Below are 23,074 nucleotides of genomic sequence, written 5' to 3' on the forward strand. Positions count from 1 at the left end.
TTACAAATAAATTTTTTTAAATTTTAAATTGAAAAAAAAAATAGGGCTGAGCCTTGCAGAAACACTCTCCAATTTTAAGGGTCAAAACTAAGCTTTGCAAAAAAAAAAAAAAAACCTAAGGTGTAATCAGACTTAATAGTATCCTAACCTATTTAAGTTTTAACCTTTTAGATTTAGGTTAACCTTAATCACTAGCTTTAATATCAACCACCCCCTTATTGTATTGAAGCCATGGATGATGAAAGAATTTCTTCTTTTGTCATTAATTAGTTGTACTTTGTTACCTTGCGTCTGGTCATTGTAATTCAAAAAACAAGAAATCCTATAGGATACTTCTCATTGAACTTATTTATATTTATTTGCTCACCGTGCTTTTAAAATTTTCATATGGATTAATTTTTGAGCTAGTTACGTATTATTCTTACATGAACATTAAAACTTATCATCTGCATAAACCACAATTTAGCAATGGGGACCTTTCTAATTTCTAGGTTGATGTTGTCTGTATCTTTCTTTTGTATTTCATGGCTTTACTTTGTTTTCATTTGATTATAATGGTTTTATTGTAAATATTACTTATCTGAATTTCAAAAAAAAAAAAACAAGCAGAAGAAGTAGAAACCAATGTTTATGACCATCTTTATATTATACCCTTATTTATGAATAATATAGAAATGTTTTATATTACAAAGCAATATTTCGATGTTTTTAATTAAAAAATAGTTTAGTCAATTCCATTTATTTTAAATTTCAGTCTATCCTATGGTTCTTTTTGAGATTTTTAATAACTTTTAGTCCTTAAATGTAATAACATTTTAAAAGGTCTTCGTATGCCACTTTCCTACTCCTTCTATTAAAAAACATAAAGTATTTTTTGAGAAGTTTAATATTTAAAAATGTAAGGCATTTTTAATCTTTCGACATGTAATCATTGCTTTTTTAAAAAAATATCTCTATTAATAATAATTTTATATTTATTATAGAGTGTTTAATAAGGATAAATATAAAAAGATAAAGTTAATTTAAAAATAAATAATTACTTTATTAAAGAATAAAATTTAATTAAAAATATTTTATACTTTTAAATGAAAAAAATATATATAAAACCTTCAGATACAATGATATTGTGAGCCGTCAATCTATGACAAGCTGACAGTGAAGGTAAAACTTAAAAACAACATGTACTCTCTTTCTGTTCAAAAATTAAAGTCACAAATAAGTGTTAACCAAAAGCCTTTTCTAATATATAACATATAAAAAAAATTTATAAACTTAGTCTTATATATTTAAGATTGTTGTTTCTAATTAAATTAAAATATGTATATCTTTTATAAACTACTTAATCTATAACAAAATATTATTATTGATATTATTAATGTATTAAAATCTACATGTCTTAATTTGATTTAATAAAAAATATATTAAATATATGAGTTTAAGTATATTCTTAAGTCTTAACCAATATATAAACAAGTTACAATAAACCAATTTTTCAGACAATTTATGATGTGATACATGTGTTCAAGTAACCTTTTTTTTTTAGTACACAAATATATATAATAATATATGTTTAAATTGATGTAATATTTATATTCCAATGTTATAATTAAATTAGGTGTGAATATTTTTTATACGGCTAAACATTGATACCAATATATTTATAATTATCAATCATGCTCTCTTCAATAATTTTTATTGGAATTTCATTATAAAACCAAACTAATGCTTAAATCAACTCACCGTGAGTCTTGGGTATTTTATAAATATTAATAAATTAGCTATATTATATAATTAGTGCAAAACTTTCTATAAAGTATATATAAAGTAATATTAATTAATAGGAATAATTTATTTTGGGACCCTTTTGTCTCTATCCTTACTGAGATGGGTCACAGTCTCAACTCTCAATAGCCGCCGGATTTGAATGGTTCAAACTGGCAACATATGAATATATAATGATGATGACATTTGGGTATAAATTATGCTTCAAATTGAGAGTTATCCAATTTTGAAGTCAATCATTTGCAGCTACAATTAATTACGCTAAACTGTCAGATAGCTTTCATCGTTTGTGTTTACCAAATAAAAACAAGAACATTAAAATGTCAAGTAATTAAGCTTGTTATTTATTGGATGTCCTATTTATTTACAAGCAGATCACATACGCCACGGCAGGAAGTTTCCGATGTTTCAGTATCTTTTTTAAATAAATTAAACATTTTTTTCAGAACAATATCTCCTGTTATTTTTTGCAATACTAGTGGTTTTATTATAATAGAAGCAAAAAAAATGATAAAATAATAGTTATATGTTTTTCTTACAAGAATTGTAGTAACTGAACTAAATTTTATATGTCCCATGAAGTATGAGACAAATCGTATATACTCTCTTCATTTAAAAATATAAAGTATTTTTTAAAATATTAAATGCTTAAAAAAATAAAGTATTTTTAATCTTTTAAAATTATTATTTTTTTTTGAAAAGTACCCTATTGAATAAATTATTTTATATTTATTTTAGTGTGAAACACTATAGGGGTAAATATGAAAAGATGATGTTAGTTTGAAAATAAATAATTACTTTATTAAGGGATGAGATTTGATTAAAAATATCTTATATTTTTAAATAGAAGGAATATCACTTACTCCCTCAATTTAAAAATATAAATTATTTTTTAAAAAGTTAGATGTTAAGATATTTTTTATTGTAGAGTATTTAATAAGAATAAATATAAAAAATAAAATTAATTTAAAAATAAATAATTATTTTATTAAGACTGAGATTCAATTAAAAATATTTTACATTTTTTAATAAAAAATGTATATATAAATTAAAAAAAAAACTATATTGATGATTTTGTTGTCCTTTATTTCTTCTTTTGTTTGCCCAACACGAAATTGCTCCATCACTTTCTTGTGGTTGAAGTAACCTCTTCAACTCCAAAAGCACAATCATTGCTCGCTCTCTCTCTCTCTCTCTCTCACATAAAATAATCAGAAAACAAAAGGTGTTTGAGCTAGGCCCAGTAGATACTTGGGCTATTTAAGGCTTGGGCCTTTTTCCAATTCGCCAATGTCGAAGGCCTCTCCGTGGCATTGGAATTGCATAGGCGTGAGATGTTCATACTATCAAAAATATATATATATATATATATATATAACAACGCACTTGGATTAACTGATTAGAGAATTAATTCAATTTAACTGAAGGTTTCAAGTTCAAGTTTTGGGTATACAATGACGATTAAATTTTTGGTGAGAAGTATATTCTCTTTGCACCCACAAACTACCAATCAGATTAGTCTAAATCAAGAACCTAGAATACCCATATAAAAAATTAAAAAATTAAAATTGGCCACTATTCATGACAAGATGTTCGAAAGCCCACCAACATATAAAAAAAAATTGAAATTGGCCACTATTTATGGTTTATTAGAAAACAGTTCATTGAAGCCGACGAAGTTATTTATGGAATTCCTAACTCAGCATATAAACCCATGAGTATTTATGGAACAAAAGGCCGTCCATGTGAATTTTTAATATTCTCCTAAATTGGGTCGGCCCTAAAATGAACAATGATGAGTGCTTGGGTTCAATACTGGACCAGGCCTGGCCCGGTTTTAAAATATTTATACAAGACTGTGATAATAACAAGTTTTATTTTACTAATAATATATTTGTTACATGAAGTACATAACAGTAATATATTTATCAACGACCAGCTATTAAAATATATCTTTTAATAAGATATTCTGTTTAACAACTTTCCATGATGTCTTTTTTTTTTTTTTTAAGTTTTCCACTCTATCCTTTTACAAGGTTTTGAAGCCATCTGCTTAAGTTTTCTATTTTTTTCAAATCAAGCACGTGAGTTTAAATTTCTTTATCAATATTCATGTGAAGACCTTATTAATTAATAATAAATTAGGGACTCTATCAGCTCTTTTTGAGACATAAGGCTTATGACTCTAAGGTCATGACTCCCCTAAATTTTATTACCAGTTACCAGTTCATTTATAGTTAAAATAAAAAATTAATTATAAATTAAATTAAGCATGAACAGTAGAGACTCTTGTTATTTAAACAAGTGATTAAATGTTTGAATTTCAACCCTTATGCATGTAGCAACTTAGTTGGCCGATGCTTATCTTTTGCCCTCAATACCTTTGGGGAGATAATATTTGCTATTAGTGGAGTCTATTTCTTATTCTTAAAAAAAAATAAAGAATTAATTTTATGAAATGCGCTTGAAAAGGTTTAGAGTATTTAATATTGAATCTTAAATTTAAATTCTAGATCGAGTCATTATTTACATATGATGTAAAATTTAAGAAAATAAGGGGGGGGGAAAAAGAGTGGTGGACCAATTAGTGGGTAAAAAATATCTCCCAATCATGTGGGCGTGTAGACTGAAAAAGAGGTTAACAAGTTTGATGAGCAAAATTTGTCAGAATCCTGAAACCAGATATATGTTATGTATAAAATAACAAGTTAACGACAATAATTTATTAGCATTGTCAAGTAGTTTAAAAAAATTAGGACTAATTAGCATTTTCCCATCAACATAAAAAGAACAAGACACTGGACCAGATACAACAAGACAAGCTGTGTCCCTCACAAATCAAATCAAAAAGCCCACCCAATGCAGCTAGTCTCTGTTTTATTGTTCTCGCAATATTGATTCAATCATTCGACCAAGTGAGTGAGATGTGAATGGTAACAATTTGGACCTTTTAAATATCATTCTAAATTCATTTTTAAAAGTATGTGTGAAAAAATTTTTTTGAGAAAGATTAATCTCATAAATGACATTTAAATTTTTTGAGAAATTAATCTCACGGTTATTAGCTATGGGGAAAAAATATTAATTTAACCCATTTACTTTAGCAATCCTTTATTCTTAATTAATGACCCTTCTTCACATTACTTAGCTCCTGTACCTTTTTCCATTTTCTGTATTTCCTCAAGCTAATTAGGTTTCCTAGTGTGATCCAAACCCAACATCATCCATCTTTCTGGAATTATACATAGCTCTCCAGCACAATGCAACTCTAATTACCATATTTATTGAGGCTCTAAACGAATCTATTGAGGTTATTATATAGGGGTAATTAATATAAAAACAGGAGTCCAAATAGTTTCCAAATGAAAAAATTAATTATTTTCGCAGTCCTATTCTCAACTCAAATTTTGTATTTATATGTCAAATGTCTATAATTACAAGTAATTGTAAGTTACTCCCTTTGCTCCATGATATAGAACATTTTTTACTACTTAAAAATGATTAAGAAAAGTAGTTAACAAGTGGGTGAAAATGACAAAAAAGGATCTCATAAAAAAGTTAATATTAAATCAAGATTTTATCAACAACTTAAGTTTTCAAATTCAATATTCACTTTCTTATGTCTAAGCACCGTAGATCTTTGAAAAATTCTAATTTGATATTAACCTTCTCATAAGAGTTTTAGTTGTCATTCTCTCTAAAAGTGGTTCTTACTTTGTATCATTAAAATGGTAAAATAATTATCACTAATTTCTAAAATTACCTCCCAATTAAAATTAATTAATCTTAATCACCTGAAATTTCTTTATTTATTACTCTATCCTATTTATAAGTCACTTTCAATATATTTCATTAGAATTAAGAAAAACCTTACAACATATTTCATTAGAACTAAAAAAAATCTTAAAATTCATTAATTTTGTATAGAAATTTAATTATTTCTTAACTTTGCCCCTATTAATTGTAAATACTTTAACAACATATTTCCTATATCCAACATTTAATAGGGGGGAAATGAAAAAACTTATGATAAAATTTAATGAGATAACTTATGAATAGAATAAAAAATCTTCTTTCTTTGCACTATAAATAAACTAGAAGAATATATAATTTCTGTTCACAATACAATTAATAAGGATACTTGTAAAAAGATAATAATAATTTAATGATATTGACCTTTTACAAAGTATTCTATATTTTAAACTAATATTACCTAATAAAAAATCCTATATTTTGAATTAAAGGAAGTAAAACCTTTATCTAATTAGTTCTTTTTATTTGGGACCTATATGTAATTCGTCTTAAGTTTAATGTACAAAATATGCAGAAAATTTTTAGGAGCTTATTCTAATATTTTTAAATCAATAATGATGCATAAATGCTCATTAACTTTATAAAAGATACCAAACTTTTCCATTTCATTAAATTTTATTCTTAAAACTTACCATTCAATGTCATGTTATTTTAATATATTGAAAGATATTGGCATCTTTTATAAAGTTAATGATACTCATGCATTTTTATTAACTTAAGGATATCCATCGCGAGCTCCTAATTTTGTTTAGATATTTTTACATCTTAACCTTTCTTTTTAATATAAATTCAATCACTGTAATCAATGATAGTGTTGCTGTGTTGCTAATGTTAAGCAAAGAGATTAATAAATGGTGAGGTACAGTTGAAGGTAAAGAGGGTTATGTGAGAGAGAATTGACATTTACCCACCAAAGTGTCAGATCTAACAGAATTATCATACCTAGTTGTGCTCCATGTACTCTTCTTACCTATTCCTTATTGTCTCTTCTTTATTATCTTTTAGGGACAAACAGTTTGGAAGCTTGTACTCTCTTTTTTCACTCATTAGCTTCTTTTTAAGAGGGTCCCATTTCATCCTACATTACCCTTCACATGGCTCTTGATGAACTTTGTCAAATTGGAATGCAGATATTTCATTTTCAGCACTGCTTTCTGCAGAATTCAATTCATGAACATATATTATATCTTAAATGAGTGTACCTACCTCTAATATATATGTTTATTGTATGTGTACGGTTAATATGATTCTATAAGAGTAGACTGTGCCACGGAAGTTTTTAAGCAAAAAGGAGGTTAGATAGAGGCTTCAAAGTAATGATTTCATCAAGTCTTCATTCATGGTTTGCAATCATGCAAGTTTGTGTGAAATTCATCAAACTTTTCATATATGCAATTATACACAATTTGTCCCATGCCATTTTGTACTAACATCATTTTTTTTTTAACAATTTACAAGCGTTATCATATAAGGTTAAATGTACTGTCGAGCTTCAATGAGGGAAAGTAGTATGTTGTTGGGTTATAAAGTCAGAAGACAACATCAAGTTTATTAATTCAACTTTAAAATATAGAAAAGGAAAAAGAGGGCAAAAATATTTAAAAACTTATCAACCAAGAACATCTAATACCTTAAAATGAGAAAAATTGCATGAATACTTATAAAATCATTTTTTCAGTGCATCCACTATGACCAAACCATTACTACAATATAACAATCAACGTCTTTAAATTTTATCGATTCGTCGCAGAAGCACGGAAAAAATAACTCTGTAAATATTAGTGTATTGCTTCTCACTTTAAATTATTATATACTCCTGATCAATGACTTTTTAAATATTTTGCCTCTTTATCCTATAAAGAACGGAGAGAGTGGCGTGACTATACTTATTGTGAATCTCATATTTTATAATTAGGCATAGGGCCTGTTTTTTTCCTCTTTCCGTAGAATGTATCATGTACATTCATTTTGTCAATATAAAAGGTTTGAGCCAAATTAATTCTCTATAGGGCCTTAATCATTTATCAAGCTTGTTGGCTTAAAAGGATTGATTAACACTTTCTTCAATTTTTATTACAAGACATGACATTAGCTTTGTTTAAAAATGGAATAGATTTTCAATTTTATTTCATATCATATTTTCATTCATAATTAATGACTTTAAATTAAGGTATTATTAAAAAAAATTAATGGACACCCAGTCAATCAATCAAGTGTCTTATGAAAAGATCAATATCTTATGGAAGATTTAATCATTTCTCAGGCCTCGCCAGTGACCAGTTCGGCAGCCAAATTCACATCCCTTGAATCTATGTTTATATCATAATGGAAAGGGAACAGAAGAAAAAGGAAAAAGAAAGACACAGGAGAAAAGGTAGAGAAGGGATTTATTTATCTATTCATTTAATTATATAATAATGGTCAATGGAATGGTCAAAAGTTTGGAAGCATGGCTTGGTGAATATGGAGGAAAAGAAGCACAAGAGGGAATGATAACAGTAGGCACAGAAAATCTCTGGAAGCCATGAAAATGAAGCATGTCACTTGTTGGTATGAATTAAAATATTAGCATTATTGTTGGGGAGAGAGAAAGAGAAGATTAAGAGCAATGATCAATTATATATATGAGCAGTGTTTTGATTGAAGGGTTAAATTAATTAATTAATTAGTTAAAGAAGGCTCTGCTTCAGAGATCTCGAATCCACAACTCTTGTATTGTATTGTATCTCTCCTTGATTTGGATCAGATTTGCTTCTCTTCCCCTTTATTTTATTTAATTATTTTTACCAAATTCTTTTGCTTTTAACTTTCCCAAAAGCTGATTCCCCCAACTCTTCTATTTTTTACTCCTTAATACTGTTTACAAACTTTTTAAACTCTTCTTTTACTATTATTATCAATATATAAAGGTAAAATGAGCTAGTTATTATTGTTACATTATACAAAAGTACTATTATTTCGTTGTTCATTTGTGGGTTATTTTTATAATTCGTTTTTAATTTCATATAATTTCAAAATTTTCAAAGTTCCATGCGAAGACTAGATAGCTCTAGTATTAATTGGATCCATTCAAACATTCTATACTAAAAAATAGATAAAGTTATAATATAATTATGAAAAAAATATAAATGATAAAAATGTGAGTTTTTACGCGTATAATACCATTTTTTTAATTATTCTCTCTATAAACACACATATGCGCAATCTAATATAATCTAATCTAATATTTTGAAGAAGGTTAGGTCAGTATATTATGTTCCCTTTTTTTTTCATGTACATAAGCAAAGGGGCATTTACTAGTTATTTGATAAAATTTTAATTTTAATAAGTAGATTACATTTGCAATTTGGTTTGTAAACTGAGTTTTTGAAAAGCAATAAAATTTAACAATGTAAATATATAAAAGAAAATATATGTAATTTTTTTTTATGAAAAAGTTATGAGAGGTGCATCTATTTTAATGAGTAAGTAAGATGGATTTTTTGTAACTTTATCCTCGTGATTTATTAAAAAATGACACATATTTTTTCCTCTCCTAAGGTTTCTTTGTGGGGGTTTATCTCTCTCCTTCAGTGAGAGTTCTTTTCTATAACTTTTGTTTTCCAATGCCTCTCTTGCTAACTTCTATTGTGAGAGGGGCATCTAATGTGAATGAATGTGTGGTTGGTTTTTCTTTTTGTTGGGATATATTGTTTCCTCCTTCAATTTGAGTTGTTACAAAGGGCATGGGGGTTTGATTGGTGTTGACAAGGTAGAAGTTGTCTATTCAAAGGATTGATGATTTGCGAGATGGTTAATTGTGGGTTTTGTGACTTCTTCTTACAAGCAAAGAGGTAAGGTTTTTTTTAGTAGTACGGATGTTAATGATTTTGGTTTGTTGTTGGGGCTCTTGTCTTGTGCTTCTTAATTCAATATGCAATAGCTTTTGGCAGAGATAGGGGTACTTTTTTGTGATCCAATAGCTGAATTGTTATTGTAGTTGATGGTTTCAATTCTCTCTATGTGAAATTTGATGTACGGAGGAGGTCAATTTGCTATCTGGATGACAATTGTTATTTACATTGGGATAATATCATTAAGACAGTTGTATAAATTCCCATTCTTACTTTTAGATATGACTTATAGTCTTTTAAAATTTTTATGATAGCGGTGGTATTTCTTATTTTATAGTTTTGTTTTAAGGTTTGGGATGATTTTGGTGATGTTGTTTCTTTTCTGTCTTTATGCCGTTTTATATTGGAATTAGTTTATTTTGTTATATTGTTTCACTTAGTTATAATTTGTTCGTTTTACTTTATTTATTTTTATAAATCCTATGATTTTCAATAATATTTAATGTTTCTTGTGAAAAAAAATCCATGGTTTATTTGTTGAATTGTTTATAGGAAGTGTGAAGGTATTACAAGTGGCAATTAATGATTGGATTTGGGAATATAACAAAGGGAAGAGAACGGTGCAAAGTAATATAATGCCTCTTTTTTCCTTACGTCAAAGAGTCTTCAAAAATAAGTAAAACACCCTTCCATCTCAATTTATAAAACATATTTATATAAAATTTTATGTATTAATAAAATTTATTAAATATTTTTTATAACCTTACTTGTTTAAAATAAAAATATTTTTATTTAATACTCAATTGATAAAAAAATATTAAAGAAAGAGAATATATGAGAAGGATAATATTAAAAAAGTATCATTAATAAAATTTTATTTTTATCAAAGTATCTTATATTTTAAAATATTATTTTTTTTAAATTTTTTTTATAATTTGGGATGAATGAAGTATATTGGATCAAGCCAAATTGATAGTAATTAAATAAAACTAGCCAAGAATCATGCTTGAGTCAGTCTTTTAATTTGGTTCATTTTCGATATGCTTTATTTTAAAGTAAACAAGGAAGCAAAACATTAATATATTTTTAGTGCAATACCTAAATTCAAATTTATTATATCTTTCTCTCCAAATTAAATCTCTCATATATTTCTTTCACAAATAAAGAAGCTTCAGCAAAATGAAATATAAATTGAAAGAAAATTATACTAAGGAATCTAATGCCTTTTTTCTTTTCTCTAAGGCTGCAAGAGGCTTTTGTAGTCATTTATCCTTTGGACCATATTGCTTTCCATGTATATTTCAGAGCAAAATATACTTCATAATTTTATAATGAAAATAATTAAATTTGAAATCAACAATCTCCATGTAATATAAAGTAAAATTTGTAATCATTTGTCCATAATTTATAAATAGTATGACTTCCTGTAAAACGTGAGCCTACATTTAAGCAAAATCAAATAAAATATGGAATAAGGCTACTTTTCAAAGTTTAGTTTTAAACCCTAATTTGGGAGCAAGAAATGAGATTATCGCTGTTCAAAATTAGTCGTGATTTAAAAAGAATAAACTAAATATTACTAAAATCTAGTTCATGTCATGTCATCAATAGAGCCATTTTTAATTAGGTTTGATAATGTTCAGATTTGACCCAATTAAAGAGTCAAATAAAAATATATCAATAAATGCCATCGATGTGATATGGAAAACTCAATATATGGATGTTTATTGGAGTATTATTACTCTCAATTACTGGATCACAGGTCTTATATTTTATTTGAAGTTTGTGATAAATTATACTATTCTTTATATTGGAATGATATTGATTGTGAAATTTTTTTTTTCACCTTTTATAGAGCAATGTCCATTTAAGCTTTCTTTTTTTTTTTTTGGGGGGGGGGGGGGAGGAAATGTCCATTAAATTAAGCATTTAAGCTAATGGTTGTGTTGTACTAGGATCTAATAATGTACAAATGACTGGAGGTGAGAGATTCCTTTGTGGTGAGGTAAAAAAAAAAAAAATCATCATTGTTCAACAATACAAGCTTAGGGGAGAATGATAGATAGTTTTTTTAAGAAGTATTTTATTTATACTTTAATGTTTAATCCTTTTGTAAAAAATATAGTGATTAACATATAATGTAATGTAAATATAAATGTCAAAAAGCTCCAAAATTAGAGCATCAAATTGCAAATAAATCATGCAAGTGATTGTGAAATAGAAAGTGACACTCCAATTTTTTTTTTTTTGAGTTCTTTTGAAAAATATCACATTACTTGTTAAATACCTAAAATTGACTATTAAATTTGGGGACGTCACTTCTAAGTTTCCTTTATTTGACTGCTAAACAAAACAATAAAAAAATTGCATATAATAATTTAATCCCTCATCTTTCAGAAAATTCGCCCAGTGGCGCCTAGAGATGGTAAGAAGTCAAATAAAAAATTTGGAAGTGACACTTCCTAATTTAATACTTTGTCGGTTACCAAATACAAACAATAAAATGGCAGAAAATTTTTATTATCAAATATAAACAATATTATAAATTTAAATAAATACTTAATACAGCATGATGTTTATAAATTCACTTCTCATAATTACCCATTCAACCATTCATTTCATTCAACTATACCCAACTACTTTATATTTTAGTAATTTGAGCAAAATTGGGAAAACAAAATATATTTTTCAAACATAAAATATATTTTTAAAACACTTCCTTGATACAGTGATCTTTCAATTCAGATGTATAAACCTGCTCCATGATACAACATTTTACACAATGTCACACAATATTGTTATGATCATTTATGTGCAGCAAACTTAATAAATTCATCCACTCTATTCAAGTATTCTTTTATTAATTAATTGAAAGATATTCTTTTTTCAGTCCATCTTCCAGATATAAAACAATCATTTTAAAAAATTCTAATTAATGACTCATTGATATTTCCTAAATTAGTGGAAGATAAAAAATTATAAATTATTTAATCTTTCAATCACAAGTCACACTTGTTTCACACATGATCTCTTTTTAAGTTTTGTAGGTACATATTTAAAGGTTAAATTTTTAATCGTCAAATATTAGCTTCCTCATTTTTGGCTTCCCTTGATTCAATTTTTTTTATGTAATCATCAAATATACATGTATCAAGTGTTTTAAAACTTGCTTTAGTGATCAAACAAAAGAAGCTTAGGAGAACCATTATCTAATTTAGAAGCCTATCGCTCAAAAATAAATTTTTAATATATAATTTTGCAACTGAAAAAAAATGGTATAAAAATATAGATAGATTTTTTTAAATTTCCCATTATGCCCCACAGCACACTCTGCTTGCTTAGTACCCTTTTTTAAAAAATCGGTGCCACTTATTACCCTTTTCTCTTGTGATTTTCTGAACTGTGGAAGTCTAAGCCTTAGGTTTTCGTGAATGCAAGTTCCGACGCCAACAAATCATGGCACGAGAGAAACAGAGAATAAGGTCAGTCCAACTTAATACTTTATCCGTTTTAAATTATAAAATATTTTTAAAAATAATTTATATTTTAACAAAAATAAAATTTTATCAATAAATTTTTTTTAACATTATCCTTCTTATTATATTCTATCTTTTTAATATTTTTTCATAAATAAAGTATTAAGTGTTTGGAATTTTTAAAAATTTATATTTATAGTTTGAAAAAATAAAATTATAATGTGTATTTAACGAGTTTTATTGGTGTGTATAACTTTATTTAAAAGTATCTTATAATTTAAAATGAAAAGAATATTTATTTATCTTGAATTTAAATAAAAGTTACTCTCTTTATTTCAAATTATAAGACACTTTTGAAGAAGTTTTTTAGTTTCAAAATATAAGATACTTTAGGTAGATTAAAGTTTCATTAAATACATCAATTTCAATATTACTTTTTCTATTTTTATATTAATTTTCATATCTTTTCTTTTTAATTTATTAAATAATAAGTATTTTTAAAAGTTTATATTAAAAATAAGATTATTATATGTATTTAATAAGGTTTATCGATATATAAAATTTTATTTAAAAATATTTTATAATTTAGAACAGAGGAAGAATTGCAAAAGTGTGTTATTAATTGCATGGTTGAGTTGGGTTTTAAAAGTTGAAGGGTCTCATTTCATTGAAACAAAATAAAGATTGAAACGTTGATAATTGGGTTGAGAAATTTAATTAGAGTTTCCATGAAGGCAATGGTTTAGTTTGCGTGGTAAAGAAAGAAGGGCTGCGTAGGATGAAAGAGATGGAGAAAGAGGGGAGAGAAGAGTCTTCTTCTGATGAGACTGTACGTTTTGTATTGGCATTACTATTTGATTGTGCCCCTCGCCGACGACAGAGAACCCAAGACAATGCATGCAACACCAATCATAATTCATTTCACTCTCTTCTCTTCAATAGTTTGAGAGAGGGGGAGAGAGATTTTGTTCGAGGGATTGACCAAAAGCAACGAAAGGGTTAATTAAAATTTAAAATGTTTAGCTCAGATTTCATGTGTAATACTCCCCCACTTTCCCATTCATAAGATACCTTTTAAAAATATTTTTTTAGTTCAAAATATAAAATATTTTATAATAATTAAATTATTTTTTAATTAATATAAAGATATTTAATGTAGTTGTATTATTATTTAAAACTAAAGAGTAACAATAAAGGTACATACTTTTTACATACAAAAATATAAAGCATTTTTAATTTTTTGAGATATAATTATTACTTTTTTTAAAGTGTCCATATTGGTAATGATTTTATATTTATTATAGGTTGTTTAATAGAGATAATTATAAAAAAATAGAGTTAATTTTAAAGTATATAATTACTTTATTGAGAGTGAAATTTGATTAAAAATATTTTATATTTTTGAACGGAAAGAGTATTATTTTTTTATGATATAAAAAATAACTTTTTTTAATATAGATGAGACAGTTAAAAATATTTTATAATAATGAAAAAAAAGTAAAGGATAATGCAATATGATGAAGAGAGAAACAGCCATGCTTAAAGTTGGCCTTGTCACTTGCTAGCTCCATTGCCTCTGCTTGTGACATGAATAATCTTTCATTTATTCACCCTACTGCTAAAGCCACCTTCTTTCTAAATCATTTGGTTGGGTTAGGATTTTACTATGAGCTTACTACCAAAATCAAAGCATGTTTTACAACTTTAAACACACTTATTTACTTCATTTGGTCAAGTCTTCTCTAATACTTCATTCGTCTTAAAAGTATGAGAGCCTTTTAAATAAAATAATACATATTAATAAAACTTATTAAATATATTTTATAATTTTATTTTTTTAAAATAAAAATATAAACTTTCAAAAGGTGTATAAAGAGAGTAAGTTTTAATAGTTCATTAATCATGAAAGAATATTAAAGAAAGAGAATATAATAAAAAAAGTGATATTAAAAAAAGTATTATCAATGAAATATTATAATTTAGGATAAATGGAGTACATTTTAAAGGAATTTGGGAAAACATTAAAATTCACCTGTCTATAAATTTAAGGAAAAATATACTTGTAGGTCCTTATAAGTTTACTTAATTTTAAATTAAGTCCCTATAGTTTATTTTATTTTAATTAAGCCCTCATAATTTCATCTATTATATATATTGACTATTAAACGTTAAAATTAATAATGAATTATTAAATTTTACAAAACAAAAATACTCTAAAAGTTTGCAGAAAAAATAATTTAACATTTTTAGCCAAAATAAAAGAAAAATAAAATTTGACTGATTTAATCCGCTGTTTTAATTTTTTTTATAAAAATTCTGTTAAAAAATATTTAGAATATAATTATATAAATTTTGAGTTATAAAAATTATATAATTAATTCTAAAGTCATATAATAATTTAATAAAATATAAAAGTTTTTAATCTTGTTTTTTTTTTAAATGTAAGGATTTTAACTTTCAAGAATTAAAAAATTTAATTGGTTAAATTATAAGGGTTCAATTAAAATAAAATAAATTATAAGGACCTAACTCAAAATTGAGTAAATCTGTAAGGACCTATAAATATGTTTTTCATAAATTTAATAATTTTATAACTTTATCTCATTTATATATATAGTTTAATAATATTTTTTTTAACATATAATGAGAGGAAAAAGTAAAATTTTGTAATAAAAATTTAATGATGCTTCGATCAAAAAATAATAATGATGCTAATTCAATGAGGATAATTTTTTTCTATAAATGCTTAAGATAATGGGTAGATGTTTTTTGACATTTAGACCTAAAAGAAGACTATCATAAACAGGTCAGGGATAATATTTTCTCATGGATTAAAATGAATTTCTCCCATTAAATATAAGACATTTTTAACTAAACATACCAACCAACAAAAAACTGTTAGGTATTTAAGATTTCAATTTTTTCTCCTTTCTAATTTTACTTTTCTTTAATACTACCAATAATTGTCAATTATTTATCAGATAGGATGCATGTAATTTTGATATACTCGAGAAATATTTTAGAAAAAAAATATTAATTTCTTTTAAAACTATATGACTTACGTCATATATTCTTTTTATATGGCTATCTAAGTAACTCATATTTAAATATTTTTGAATTTAATTGGGAGATAGTTTTTCTAAAAAGTGTTTTTTGTATTCACACTCTAAATATCATGACCATTCCCACCAACACCAACATCTACACCTAATGGTAATTATCTCATACTCTATTTTATTTATAAATTAATTTTAATATATTTTATCAAAATTAAATTTAACTTTAAACTTCATTAATTTTATCTTAAAATTTAATAAGTTTACATTTCTACCTTTAACAAGGATAAAATAATTATTTTAAATAATTTTTAACATTTAATAACGATAAAAAAAACAAAAAAAAAAACGGAGTGCCTAATGAGGTCAAAATTAACTTTCTTTCTGTTTTGTAAATAGGATAAGAGTATGTCGCATCATAGAATTCCAGGCACTACAGTGATATACCTTATATTTGAAAAGAACAGCATGTTGTTAACAATTTTACAAATTATAACGTTTTAATAAATAGAAATCATGACTTGATTAGGCAGTAGTAACTAGTAAATATAAATATATGTAAATATTAAATATTTAAATATTATTTTACGAAAGTTGAGGAGGCAAGGTTGGGAGGGAAATGGGTTATAATATAGCATCACTTCATTCTACAGCAGCAGTGGCGGTGGTTAATCATCAAGAGCGCTTATTTTGATGTAGACTCTGTATAAATGCAGGGACTTTGCCGTTCTTCTTCTCTTCTCTCCTCTCTCCCTCCCTCTTTCAAATGCAGACTTTGCTTCATTTGGGAGCCTCTCTTCTACTTTCTCCTTCCACTTTTCCCTTTTCTCACCAGAAGGAAAAAAAATTCCCACCTTTGAATTTCTCTCTCGCTTGTCTGAGACTGAACAGAAGCACAGCACAGGCTTGTTAGCTAGAAACTGGAAGAGTTTGATCAAGCCCAAAATGAATTCAATAAAGTTGCTGAGTGAAAAGGCGTTAATGGAGGCCAGAGTACCAAAAGTAGCACCGAATCATAAATGGGTATCTTTCTCTTCCCGCTTTTAGCTGGGTGTTTCTCTCTCTCTCCTCTCTCCCCCCTCTCTTTTTCAGAGTTGGGTTCTGCAACTCTGACTAGGGTTTGAATGGGTATTTATTAAGCTGTAATCAATGTTTATTTTGCTTAATTGACTGCGTCTATACTCTCTAGACTTTTTCTAGCTCTCCTTTGAACGGTCTTTTTCTGCCTCTCTCTCTTGGGTTGGCTTCTTTATGAAATTCGGTACTTCAAGTTCAGTGGTTAGCTTTGGAAATGGTAGCTGCCAAAGTCGTGTGAGCTTTTAGTAAATCTTTTTGGTACTTGGGGTCTCGTTCCGGCGCTTTTCCAATTCTTCAGCTCATTAAGTGCGCACTTGATCTCTCTCCAACCTGCTTCTTCCCTTGTGAACTGGCCTCGTATACTCATCAACTTTTACCCCTCTTTTGGATGGATTCAGACTTCGACAAGTCGCTTTGTTCTATCATTTTCAAAAGAACTGTGGTTTAAAGGCTTGTCCGGAATTCAGCTCAGGGTCAGTCTGGTTTGGATTAAGAGATTTAATTTCTCAGTTCATTTCTGTTACTTCTCCTCTCTTTATCACTTTTGAAGGTTCTTTCGTCAGATTTTCTCTGTTTTTCTTAGTTGTTCTCAAGGAATCATAACAGAGACTCTCCTAGAGGCTGCTTTGGTGTACTTGTTCAGGGGAGTTGGATATGTGTGACAAAGAGAGTTTTGAGATAGATGGAAACGAGGATCACATGAGTTATTCATCTAGTATGCCCTCGGATTGGAGATTTGTGGTTCCTAATCTTGCAAACACATCAGTGGGTTTGGTGGATTCATATGTTCCGAGCTTCTGGGATCATCCCATCAGTTCCCAAAACTTAGGGTCATGTGACATCAATGTGCAGAACAATGTTAGCTCCTCATGCACAACTGGAAATAGAAAAGATGGCCTCGCCTTAGCTACTCATGATAGAACACTTGAAATGGGTTGGAACCCAACAAGTTCTATTTTGAAAATGGATGCTTTCTTACCAAACAGACCAACAACAATCTTCCCACAGAGTTTGTCTCAGACTCCCACTGATTCTTCCTTTATTGAGCGAGCTGCAAGATTCTCATGCTTCAGTCAGTTCAATGGAGGAAATTTTGGCAGTATGGTGAACTCATTTGGGATTCCTCATTCGACGGGTCTGTATTCTGGACGGGATGCTCTTGCAGGCCATGGGTTAAAATCAGCACATGGAGCACTATCTCAAGAAAGTTATCTGGATGTTGGTGAAGCTGCAAAAGATGTGTCTCCATCTGTTCAAAATTTGGCTGCTAAAGGAAGTCCACTCAAGAATCACAAGAGAAGTGAAAGCCTAGTAACTTCTCACGATGAAGCAAAACAAGCTATTGGCAGGTCAACTGATGAGTCTGATAGAGCAGAATCAAGTGGTGATGGTGGTAGTGGTGGTCAAAATGATGTGCAGATGTTGGAGGGTACTAGCGGAGAACCTTCTAACAAAGGACTAAACGCAAAAAAAAGGAAAAGAAGTGGGCAGGTATAATTTTGAGCTGTATTCTATGTACATATGTAACTATTTTCCCCTTATCTGTGTGATTATATTTATATATTCGCTGGTTAATTTTGGTAGGATTCTGATAATGGAAAAGCCAATGGAGGTTCTGAGCCGCCAAGCGAGGCTGCGATGGACAACCCTGAGGGCCAACAGAAGGGAGACCAGCAACCAACTTCAACGGCCAAGACTTCTGGGAAGGATACCAAACAGGGCTCTCAAGCTTCTGACCCACCAAAGGAGGAATACATACATGTCAGGGCTCGCAGGGGTCAAGCAACGAATAGCCATAGCCTTGCTGAGAGAGTAAGATGTTTAATATTACCTACGATGTGAAGAAATGGAACATACTTTTGGATGAGGTATTTTACATTAGATAGATATTAACTGTAGGTAAGGAGGGAAAAGATCAGTGAAAGGATGAAATTTCTTCAAGACCTTGTACCTGGATGCAGCAAGGTGACTGCTAAATCTTGTAACTTTGAAAGCTTCTTAGTTATATCCTTACAGGATTTTAGAGTCGCTTTCTTTAACATGTAAGCCTGTTGCTGTTCCCAGGTGACAGGCAAGGCGGTTATGCTAGATGAAATCATTAACTATGTACAGTCACTTCAACGACAGGTTGAGGTAGGTGTAAAAGCTATGTTATCCTCCCTTTTTGCTCACTCAGTAACTCTTGAATTATCTTGCTGATTTTTCCTGTATTTTTGGTCCTGCTTCCGCATTTTATGACTGTTAACAATGTATTGAATGATCGTTCATGATGGCTTCATTTTGGAAGATTGTGAATATAAATAAGACAAACTCCAACAAGTATGTTTTACATATATCAATATCCTTTATATACAAGTGGTGTTTCCATTAGCTTACCTGTGAACCTATTGAAGTTGACCCAAAATTCTTTTCTTTTGGCAGTTTTTGTCTATGAAACTTGCAACCGTAAATTCACGGCTGGATTTTAATCTTGAAGGACTTGTTGCTAAAGATGTAAGATTTTAGAATGTGTGCAGCCATGAGGTAAAACTTTTTACTCATTGATCCATCCCTGACTGACCTTTGTGCAATCCAAAATTTTTTGTCAGATGCTTCAGCAACGGCCTGGCCCCTCATCAGCATTGAGGTTTTCTCCAGAAATGCCAATGGTTTTTCCTCCTTTACATCTGTCTCAACCAGGCCTTCTACCGTCAAATCTTCCTTGCATAGCGAACTCATCTGATATACTTCGAAGAACCATTCATCCACAGCTAACTCCCTTGGTTGGAGGATTCAAGGATCCTAATCAGGTATTGATCCATTGCTGAAAGTTTAACCTCACTTGCACCTTCTTCTTTTTTAGTTTTTCATTTTTTAGTTGTTGTTTAGCTCAATCAAACTCCCCATATTTGGTTGGTGCTGCACACTTAAAATTAGTTAAAATCACAATTAATAAACAGAAATCCCTTGCAATAGACTTCACAGCTTGAGAGTGACGTAGAGTATCATCAATCAACGTAGCTTAAAAATTGTGTTACAGTGGCCTTATGCAAACACAGCAATTTCTGCAAGCTTCTGTGAAATAACTCTTATTTTCACTTGGTTGGTCTAACTCTGCTTTACATTCTTAATGTGCATATTTTGATTCAATTCACGAAAGCTACCTGAGATGTGGGAGGATGAACTGCACAATGTTGTACAGATGAGCCATGCACAAACTGCTCCACCGAGTAGTCAAGAGGAAGATGGTATATTTTCCTCAACAACTAAGCCTTTATGTGATATTTGGTATGTGGAAATTTTAATTTGACTGTAAAATAAATGAAGGATTTTGAACATGTGCTGTTGGAGCCTTAAATAAATAGGAATGTTGTTTTTCATATATTTCATCTTTAACCTTTTTTATGATAAAAAATAGAGTGGGCCCTGTGTACTTGTACGGAGTTCAGGATAAGCCAAACTGTATAATGTTTTGTAAATAGTGTGATGTGGCACCCTGCATTTCCCCCCCTCTATTTTACATTGATTTTTGACTACTTGGAAGATTAATTTTTAATGATCTTGTAGCCTAGTGGCATGCAAACTCCCTTGTAAGCTTGAGATTGCAGGTTCGATCGTGCTTATAATCTCAGGTCGCTAGTGTCTGCCCTTCTAATTAAAAAAAAAATTAAAATTAAAATTTTCACGGACCAAATGACACTGCATATGGAAGTTACATTTTCATGAACTAAAGCAACTTGCTTATGTTCTGACAGGTAATGCAGCAGCAGGTGAGATGAAAGTTGAACTATGAACGTGATGTCCAGTCTAACATTGCATCTCTTTTAGTGTGTAGTCAGATGGGACTTGACAGTTGTTCCTCTGACTTGCCAAACATGGAAGGCAAGGCCAAGTTTAGGTTAGAGGAAGTAGACAAGTATTCATAGATTTTCTTTCTTGGAAGCATGAAAATACATATAAAGCATATATGTTTATGAGTGTTAGTGCCTCCACAGAAGCAGGTTTTGCTCGCTAAGTATATATGCATTTTGATTCAAGAATGTAAAGATGGAAAGTCAGTTAGATTGCAAGAAGGAGGAGGTACTAATGCAGAGCTTTGCCTTGTTAATGCAAAATCCTCATGGATCTAAGATCTTCTGAAGTTTGAAAACAGGATGTGAATAAGAGGTGAGATCAGCTTCTGTCACATGGATGCTACAAAAGTGAGGTTTCACCTCTCCATTCTCTCTCTCAAGTTTTAAAATTTCTAGTGAAGTGTATCTCTTCAAAATCAGGTCATGGTTTTGAGGTAGCTGCTCGCACATAATGTAATGTTGATCTGACCTAGTTTTCTGGCTATATCTCATTCTTTCATATATGGGTTGGGATAATATATGAAATGGGATATAGAACAGAGAAGGGAATGGAATGAAAAAAAAGAAAAGGTGATTTTGTGGATATTAAATGTCTTTTATTCCTGTATATTAAAACAAGAATAAAAATAAACAAGTACTGTTGAGTAATGATAATGGGGATATGATAGATATTTTACATTTCGATTTGCTCGTTGTAAAAAAAGATTTATTTTAGGGTGGCAATACAGAAACTTTTCAGGAGGTCATCTATGATAGTGCCACTCATTTAAGTATTCTGAGCCGCATGATTGTATTATTTATTTTTAGGCTGTAGTTCAGTATAGTACTAGTTCTGATGTGATTGCAATTGAAAAGGAATTCTTTTTGAGAGAATAACAGTTAGATTTTAAAGAAATTAAATAATAATAATTAGGTTCTTGATTTTACAAAATTAATTACAATTATTAATTTAAATGGTTACAAATAAATTTTTTGTTATAATAAAAAAAAATTATATTTGATATTTAAATATTTATTTTCAATTGAAATTTTTGAATTTGTAAAATTTTGGCCTGATATTTTTAACTTATTTTTAAAAATAATTTGTTGAGAATTTAACTGATATTAATTTAATATTTTAAGACCTAATTTGGACACTCATTCTTTTTCATCATTTATATCACATGGAATTTATAAGTGGTATATTGCAAAGTGCAAAACCCTAATTTTTCAACTGCATGATCAAATATCCGCTCTCGAGTTTTGATTATAGCTTCATTTTCCAATGTAATACCTCAATTTATGTCACATTCTAAACAATTTTCCAACCTAAATTATGTTCGTTGTGGAACAGAGGAAGATTTATTGAATGCAAAATTGTCTTGAAAGTGGTATAAATTAAGATGACTTAGAATTTTTTTTTAAAAAAAAAATCCTCAAATGCCTAAACAAAAATTTTAAAACTTTACAAACGGCTCTTGGAAATTTGTAAGGTAGACTGATTGAAGTCATGATCTACATCTATAATAAATTGTTTACGTGCGTTCTATGTAACACAGTCATCTAGTAAAATCTTACCTTTTGTAAATTGCATTAAAATTACCGTTCCTTGTACAGTGACAATACTGTTTTCTCTGCCATAAAAGATTATTTAACGTTTTATTATGTTTTTTTATAATTATTATAACACAAAAACTTATAATTGTGTGTATCCGTAGGAATATAATTTATAAAAAAAAATATAACTTTAAATTTCTACACTATGCTCAATTTTTATTATAGGTCCTTGTATTTTTTTCAGTGTTTTAAGAAAACAAAAATATAGGAACATAGAATACACAAAAAAACGCAGAACTCAAAATTATATTTTTTTTAATTTATAATTATGCTCATGAAGTAAACCTTCTATCCCAATGTATAAAATATATTTGAAAAAAATTTAACTCCTCAAAATATAAAATATTTTGATGAAAATAAAATTTTATTAATAAAATATTTTTTAATATTGCATTTTTATAATATTCTCTCTCTTCAATGATAAATGGAACGTTAAGAACATTTTTATTTAAAAATAAATTTTTCTTTAACCCCTCGCACGGGGGATTTTTTATTAGTTCTTGACTTCTTGATTTCTAATCCTTGATTAGATTGGAATCAATGTATCGTATTCAATGTGAGTCTATGTACAATAGCATTCCTATTCAACGACTGTCTTTTTGCCCCCC

At 28.5% G+C, this 23,074-nt stretch overlaps 1 protein-coding gene across 3 annotated transcripts; it reads left to right on the plus strand.

Moving 5' to 3' along the window:
- The first annotated feature begins 16,632 nt into the window (after positions 1-16,632).
- On the plus strand, positions 16,633-21,354 carry LOC129312100 (transcription factor bHLH49-like). 3 transcript variants are annotated; one of them, XM_054954681.1, is made up of 9 exons: positions 16,633-16,983; positions 17,237-18,528; positions 18,622-18,849; positions 18,937-19,002; positions 19,102-19,170; positions 19,459-19,530; positions 19,626-19,826; positions 20,177-20,304; positions 20,772-21,354. In XM_054954681.1, the coding sequence occupies exons 2-9, from the start codon at positions 17,692-17,694 to the stop codon at positions 20,773-20,775; spliced, it is 1,605 nt and encodes a 534-aa protein (XP_054810656.1). In that variant the 5' UTR covers positions 16,633-16,983; positions 17,237-17,691; the 3' UTR covers positions 20,776-21,354. The 3 variants fall into 3 exon arrangements, with proteins under 3 accessions (XP_054810656.1, XP_054810655.1, XP_054810657.1); XM_054954680.1 differs by having other exon boundaries at positions 16,633-18,528; XM_054954682.1 differs by having other exon boundaries at positions 16,633-18,528; positions 20,177-20,264.
- The last annotated feature ends 1,720 nt before the right edge of the window (positions 21,355-23,074 follow it).

The sequence above is a fragment of the Prosopis cineraria genome, unplaced genomic scaffold (genome assembly GCF_029017545.1).
Source record: "Prosopis cineraria cultivar Desert tree isolate PC_DT_omini unplaced genomic scaffold, ASM2901754v1 PC5, whole genome shotgun sequence".
Taxonomy (NCBI): domain Eukaryota; kingdom Viridiplantae; phylum Streptophyta; class Magnoliopsida; order Fabales; family Fabaceae; genus Prosopis; species Prosopis cineraria.

What these genes read in the sequence shown, in the direction of transcription:
- LOC129312100 (XM_054954680.1), top strand. Translation starts at nt 17,692, where the DNA reads ATGTGTGACAAAGAGAGTTTTGAGATAGATGGAAACGAGGATCACATG. An exon ending in AAAGGAAAAGAAGTGGGCAG is followed by an intron (nt 18,529 to 18,621) that starts GTATAATTTTGA and finishes TAATTTTGGTAG; the next exon opens with GATTCTGATAATGGAAAAGC. An exon ending in AAGGACTTGTTGCTAAAGAT is followed by an intron (nt 19,531 to 19,625) that starts GTAAGATTTTAG and finishes ATTTTTTGTCAG; the next exon opens with ATGCTTCAGCAACGGCCTGG.